Source organism: Prorops nasuta, unplaced genomic scaffold (assembly GCF_024137725.1).
Source record: "Prorops nasuta isolate Cenicafe-Biocafe unplaced genomic scaffold, Cenicafe_Pnas_1.2 PNAS00467, whole genome shotgun sequence".
Taxonomy (NCBI): domain Eukaryota; kingdom Metazoa; phylum Arthropoda; class Insecta; order Hymenoptera; family Bethylidae; genus Prorops; species Prorops nasuta.
This window is the reverse complement of record NW_027117263.1, coordinates 5,418-12,623: the sequence shown is the minus strand read 5'-3', so window position 1 is coordinate 12,623 and position 7,206 is coordinate 5,418. Positions and strand designations below refer to the sequence as shown.

The following is a 7,206-nucleotide window of genomic DNA, read 5'->3' as shown; positions in this document are numbered from 1 at the left end:
TTCTCTCTCTCTCATTCTTCGAGCTAAAATGTTACACAGGCGTTTAGATGACGTCAGAGACTTGGGATCACGTGCACCGTTATAGAATAGCCGGTGCCTGAGAATGCAAGAGGAAAGCAACGCGAAGTAGCGTGGAATAAGAGAAAGAGAGAAGGAGGTACTAGAGTCATGGAGAGACTGACTCGGCTCTAAACGCTACTCGACGACACTGAACAGTCTCGACTCGGCTCGACTGGACTCGACTCGGTTCGGCTCGACTCGCTCTTTTGCTCGTTAGTACTGCCATGCTCTCTCGCTTCAACTCCAGTAGCTCGGTCAGCAGCAGCACGGTGTCAGTCGTCAACGCATAATGACGAGGTTCTCTCGTTCCATCGCTTATCGCACTCCATCGCCAAACCACGAAAAAACTCTGAAGCAAAAGCACCGGGTTGTCGGAGGCATGCCGCCAACGAGAAAATGGGAAAAACGGCCAGCAAACTCAAATCTCGTCGAAGCCAAAGTTAGTTGGACCAATTATATTATCAGACATAATTCTGTGCTAGTTGACACTTGTGCGGTTTTTTTTTTAAGCATTGGCTATATTTGTATATGCTGTAATGATAAGCGATCAAGAAAGACACAGTGTAGGTGCGTGTATCGTGGTCGATGTCGTAATAGGCCATACCTGCCAGGAGAGAAAAGTTGAAAGAGCGCGAGAGAAACCGGCTTTGGTTTGTTCGGATTTCGAGCGATCTTTAGAAAGAGGGGGGAGGTAACGGACGATAACGATAGTGAGATAACGCGATAGCTCTAAAATGTTCAATTACTAATGTAATGCGCGGGGATTTAAGCAACATTTTGATTTATTCAACGAGAATATTAAAAGTAGGAATTTATTGGAAAAATATTCGAATAGCGATTTTCTCGCGTGTATATATTTATCATTGGAATAGAGGACGAGCGCAACGCGAGTTATCACGTTGCGCTGGCAACGTGCGCACACCTGCACACTCCAGCACTCTGTGACCCACGCATACACACAGTCTTTCGGTACTTGGAATCTGTTCGATCGGCCTTGCTTGGTACAGAGAAATAATAGTGTAAACGAAAGGAATAAATCTTTTCTATCGCTGTATCTCGCTTACATACCTATGCCAATTGAGACCAGGTTATAGATTGTATGGGTTCACTTATCATGGGTATACATCAGGTATACTACATAGTATTGCATGTATATAAAAAAACGTAGTATATTAGAAAGTGCAGAAAGGCGCCGTAAACACCGAAGCGAAATAATTTTACTGCAGGATGAAAATGCTTTTGCAGAGAGTCACTCTGGAAACTCTCATTCAAGATGTTCACATGGTGTTGGCGAAAGGGCCTTTGGAGAGGTGGGAAGGGCTTTTTGACGGTACTTAAGAATGCGGAACTATATAATAGGGCCGCCGGAGGGTAGCTGGCTCGAGGGAGGGCTTCTTTAGGTTATTGTGCAGGTCAGAATATGCTAAATAGCCTGGCACACGCACGCACGCACACACACGCATACACACAGATTGCCGTGGAAGGAATACTTTTATGACTGCTTCTGGCTAAAAGAAAATACAATTAAAAATTTATATTGCTCCCGTGTTCATTCAGGTATAGCATGGAGTTTTCGATTTCCGTCAATGGGCACTCTGCACAATCTGAGCGCCAGTGGCCGACGACGAAAAAAAGATGGCATCTCTTCATCGGTCTCTTGCAAGGATCTTCGTCCAAACCGGCATACGATTTATCTCCAACCAGAGATTATCATTCACAATAAGGAGCCTTGCCTCACCGTTACACCACCTTCACCCGACGATCTCACTCGAAGGAATCAATGGTAAGAAAACCTACATAACCTGTACAAACACAAACCCATTTATATACGTACCATCGAACGACTATAATACTCATTATCGCAATTTTACCAACAAATAAAGTTAACAGAGACGATTTTCGTCGTGAGAATGATCAATGCAGTGGCAGTGGAACGTTCATCCATCACGATTAAAATGTGCGAACAATGCAAAACACACGGTACTACGAGCGATACGGCACGATTATTGAGCGAGCCTACGCGCATGCGCATCAGTCCCCAACAGTTCCCTCTGCGTGGAGAATCAAACCTCCACCCCCTTCCCGAGCAGATCAATAACCCCCATATTGACACGCCATGACCCCATGCAACATCTTTTGCCGACTTTACCACTTTTTATACAACTGTCGCCGTGTCGAATAGACGGAAAAATTCCCGGTGAAATAGCGTCTCGTGAAACGATCGGTTTTTGCACCGTCGGTTACTGCGAAGACTCTCGAGTGTTGCCTATACAGTCAAAGATTTGTTTTGGTTCTCGATAACGGAGAAGCTGGTTTGTTTGCTCGTGCGAGAAACGTGCAGGGATCTATTATAACGTGTACGGACTGGAATGAAATGGGATGGGCGGTTGGGGTGGGGTTGCGGCGAGCGTGCTACGGCCCTGGAACGCGGAGCAGAGCAGCAGAGTTCTTCCTCTTGAGCCACACACCAGTGTAGTGTTTTGTTAGTGGGGTGTGCGCCCGCGCTCTCCGTCAACAGTCAACATTAGCCAACGCGAGAGAGTGCGAGGAACGTACACAGAGGACAAGGACAAAGAAAAGCAAGCCTCGATACGGGCGCTGCTAGTGCATGAGTTTTGTGCTGCATTCCGTAAGTCGAGATAGACGCGCGAAGAGCAAATTTTCGTGGCAACTGCCTTTGACGTATCCACGACAGCCTCGGGACTCGCCGGCCGGCCGGCACGTGCGCCGATACAGCCGCCTCATGCATCCTCCAACGCTCGAAACTCTCTAAAGCCCAGCAATTATTTCCCAACAGCAGCTCCAGCTCCACTGTATCCTCCGAGGATCGGGAAGATCCTCTTTACGACGCCTCCACCCAGGCTGGGACCCCCGAGAGGACGCTCAAAACTGACCTCGACTCGACAAAATCGATGGTAAGAGTCAAAATGTACTTGGCATGCTATTCTTCAGTGAATTTTTCGTCTTTGAAAATGACACCCAAATGACTCATTTACGACCACTTTAAGTTTAATGAATTGGAGAGGCACACGGATGTTGTGTCTATATTGTATATATACTGCATGTGTATATAGTATACGTGTAGCCTATGTACTGTATACTTATTGCGCGTACGTAGTTATATTTCACTGCTTGATATTTCAATAAGCAGTACTCTTTAGCGCTCACTTGATAATTTTCTTCGAGCGACGTTAATGGGACAATTCTCTCAACAAGATAATGACGCTTGGGAGAGCGCGAGTACTCTCTCTCTCTCCCTCTCTCTCTCTCTCTCTCTCTCTAAAGTCGTTGGTGGAACAGCGCGACACTGATTGGTCTTCTTTGCAGGAAGCACCGGAGGATACAAGCCGTAAATTATTGGAAAGGGAACTGAGATTTTTGGATCCACGAGACTTACGCTCGCACGCCTGGTATCATGGGAGTACACTGAGGGGCGGGAGAAAGGGCGCGGAGGCTCGAGTACCCGACGATGGAGATTTTCTTGTACGAGACTGTGCATCCCAGCCTGGTAATTACGTGCTCACGGTGCGATGGAAGAGCCAGCCACTGCACTTTGTCATCAACAGGGTGAGATTTTCGAGGAGGATTACTCTCCACAGAGATGGAAAAAACGTTAACGAAGACATTTGTTTTAGGTGGTGCTTCAGCCGGATACTGTATACGAGAGGGCCCAGTATCAATTCGAAGACGAGGCCTTCGACACGGTAGCCGATTTAATAACATTCTATGCGGGCAGTGGTAGACCCATAAGTCAAGCCAGTGGTGCAAGAATCGTTACCCCTAAGCCAAGATCAGTGCCACTGAGCTGCGCAGCTAGTACAGCCACAGGGATACGTCATTGTTCCAGCCCCTCGTCTACCTCGATAAACACAGGCTCCCCTCCGAGACTGCCGAGAAAGCAGCAGCGGAGTCATTCTTTGACCGCATCCCAGCAAGAACAACAGCCAGCCAATCACAATTCATCGTCCCAGCTCTTGAAACAATCGAGCACCCTTCCCAGGGTACCACCGATTCCAAATCAACCTGCTTCCTCCTGCCTCTCCTTGGGCAGGCAAAAGATCAGCAGGGTCATTTCAGATCCAGCACTGAAGCAGCAGCAACCATTGCCACCCCCTCCGCCTCCCCCGCCCCCACCACCACCACCAGTATCGCAAAATTCTGGATCAGCACCTCCAAAACCTCCCAGAGTGCCTTACGTGCCGAGTCAGTCTCTGCAGAAACCACAAAAGCACCATCACCATCCCCATCATCATCATCATCATCAGGCTTACCAAGCATCTGGTAGCGACAGTGGGAACGGCTCTGGCGACAGCGAGTTCGAGACGAATAATTCCAGTGGCACCAGCAGCAGCAATCCCTCCACTTCTCTTCCCATCAAAGGTGTGGTGATACGCAGTCATTACAGCGATATTCAGGATGAGGGTATGAATGGTGCAGCTGCTGCTGTCAGGAATGAGCAGCTCGTAGCAGGAGCACCATCTTTTGAGGTAACGACGGTCCTCGATGTGGAGGGATTCAACACGCTCTTGTTGCCAGCTGGTGACCATCGTCCCCTGGATCCTACGGCTCTACGTGGTGTTTCTGGAATGTTGCATGACTCTGCTCCAAGGGTTTTAGCCTCCCACCTCACTAGGATAGATCTTGAGTTGGCTCTTCAAGCCAGACCTAGTGGTGGTCGCAATGGCCTCAGTGGAATAGAGCTGGTAACCCTTCCTCATGGTCGACAAGCCAGAATGGATCTGATCGAAAGATCAGAGTGTATAAAATTACTGGTGGCTGTAACCATTTTGGCAGGTGCCACTGCCATGGAGAGAGCTGCCACTATCAGCAAATGGATCAAAGTTGCCATAGATACGAAAACTGCCTTGGGTAATCTCTACGGCTTCTGTGGTGTTATGCTGGGCCTGTGCCTGCCTCAAATCCAACGACTGGCCAACACGTGGCATTTCCTGAGACAGAAATATACCGACGAAGCCTTCAATTTCGAAGCTAAGCTGAGGCCTACCTTGCGAGCCATGAACGAGTGCACCAATCCGCAGGCCCCTAATACTACCTTACCACACTTGTTGCCAATTGCCCTGCTGGGGGAGCGAGGTCCCGAGGACGTTTCAGGTATATACTCCGTAGGATAATCTTGTACACTCTCAGTACCAGCTGTAAAGCCTCTCATAAAATTGAATTTCAGGAAACGCGTCATCCTCTGGTCTGGCAGCGGCCATTCTTTCACCATGGGAAAATTCGGCGTCCGACTGTGGACTCTCCATTCTCTGGTCACATCTGGAAGCATCCAGAAAATTAGCCGAGAGCCTACCACTGTTTCGCAGAAACGCTGAAATAGCCTTGGAAGGCAGTAGAAGCGACGAATTATTGTCGGATGCCTTTAGAACGGAATTTCACATTAAGTTTCTGTGGGGAAGTCGTGGCGCAAACGTCGCCGCTCCAGAGAGGCATCTAAAATTCATCCAAGTGCTAGATGCAATGTACGATAAATGCGCGGCCAGCGAAGTGTCCGCGTAATTCCAGACCAAAGCTTTATGTATTTAGAAATGATTTATGTGATAACCACTCGAACGCGATAGTATCCAAATCGTACGATAAATCGTAGTTAACCTAAAACACGACATCTTCCAATTTTTCGGCTATCGATTATAGCCCTTGTTCGACATAACCTCTCTTCGGCATTGTAGCTTTACTACGCGAAAATTCAACTCATCCGTCGTCGGACCAATTTTCTTATGCGTTTACGCAGTGCAGAGTAGACTTAAGCCTACGGCACACTATGCTGGATTTCGTGGTAGAATGCTTGCTAGATTTGTGAGGACCAATGAGATTATTATATTTAATTCACAACTGAATCATCATTGGTCTTCACAATTCTAGCAAGCATTCTAGCACGAAATCCAGCATAGTGTGCCGTAGGCTTTATACGAGAAGCGCGGATTCTGTCACGTTCGAAAAACATAACCTACACGAGCGATGTAACGAAGCTTTCGGTGTTCGCGTCAACCGCGAGCCCTAGAACCGCGAGAGAAGGCATTATGATGTCTTGCGGTAAGAAATAAAAAATTCACCCCTTTTGCTGTGACTCCCGTATTATACGTATTTAAATACGAGTACTAGTAGAAGAATTTAGAATTGTGTATCTGTCGTTATAGAGCAGCAGCAGCAGCAGCTACAGCATTTAAAACCCCATTGCGTAAAAAACCTCTTGTTATCATTCCAAGTTCTGATATATTGTCTGACAATACGAGAGACTGGAACTACTATATAAAACAACGATCAGTTGAAGCCAGATATACACCGTGTACTTAATTTTTACATTATACACGACAGCATATAATTCGGCCAACATTATTATACATATATTGTAAATGTTGTTCATGTTTGTTTATACTTATACAGTAATATACGATATACAAGACAGACAAGAAGCTATTTATTTTTATTATATTTGTATTCCTTGTGTTGAGTTATCAATCGAGTATGAAGTCGTCAGCTGTACGACGCACGTGTTATATTACCATCTCATTGGCAAAACTATGAAGGTACTAAGTAGCTCGAGGGAGCGTAAGGTGGCGCAAAGTTCTCTTTTATGCCATAAAAAGAAGTTAAATTGGTGGGAGAGAAGAGGTTGGCCGCCATCTTGAGTGTACGTATATATAGGATATATCCGATATATCTACCAACAATCAAGATGGAGGTCAGGTTTTTTTTCCCGTCACTTTGGCTTCACTCCCGCGGACGTAAGGCTGCTCTTAAACGCTATGTTATGATTGGTTAATTCAGTTAATTAGACCAATCATGACGCATTTTTTAAACAATGCTATCCTAATGCTAAGGTTTCTGAACTCGGTCCCTGCCGTAGCTTACTAAATTTGGAATGCTGACCACTGATTGGTTATAAGAATGCAGATAGCCAAACAGCAGTCACAATTTCAAATTCAAAACGATTCCAGCATGGAAACCTTCAGATTGGTATGTACTATTCATCACGCATCTTATTGAGCAAACGCACGTTACGTCATTGGCGCGGTCCTATATTACAACTAATCAGGTGCAATTGTTCAGTAAGCTGCTCCAATGAACGGCCCGCGTTCCGGATGCTCCTATTGTCTACCGACAGTTACACTTCAGTTTTCGAAATTT

General features: G+C 46.4%; 1 protein-coding gene across 2 annotated transcripts; it reads left to right on the top strand.

Moving 5' to 3' along the window:
- The first annotated feature begins 223 nt into the window (after positions 1-223).
- On the top strand, positions 224-6,479 carry LOC136785530 (breast cancer anti-estrogen resistance protein 3 homolog). 2 transcript variants are annotated; one of them, XM_066746591.1, is made up of 6 exons: positions 224-499; positions 1,618-1,843; positions 2,858-2,975; positions 3,388-3,627; positions 3,696-5,172; positions 5,246-6,479. In XM_066746591.1, the coding sequence occupies exons 1-6, from the start codon at positions 457-459 to the stop codon at positions 5,575-5,577; spliced, it is 2,436 nt and encodes an 811-aa protein (XP_066602688.1). In that variant the 5' UTR covers positions 224-456; the 3' UTR covers positions 5,578-6,479. The 2 variants fall into 2 exon arrangements, with proteins under 2 accessions (XP_066602688.1, XP_066602690.1); XM_066746593.1 differs by lacking the exon at positions 224-499 and adding an exon at positions 648-1,472.
- Positions 6,480-7,206: the final 727 nt, after the last annotated feature.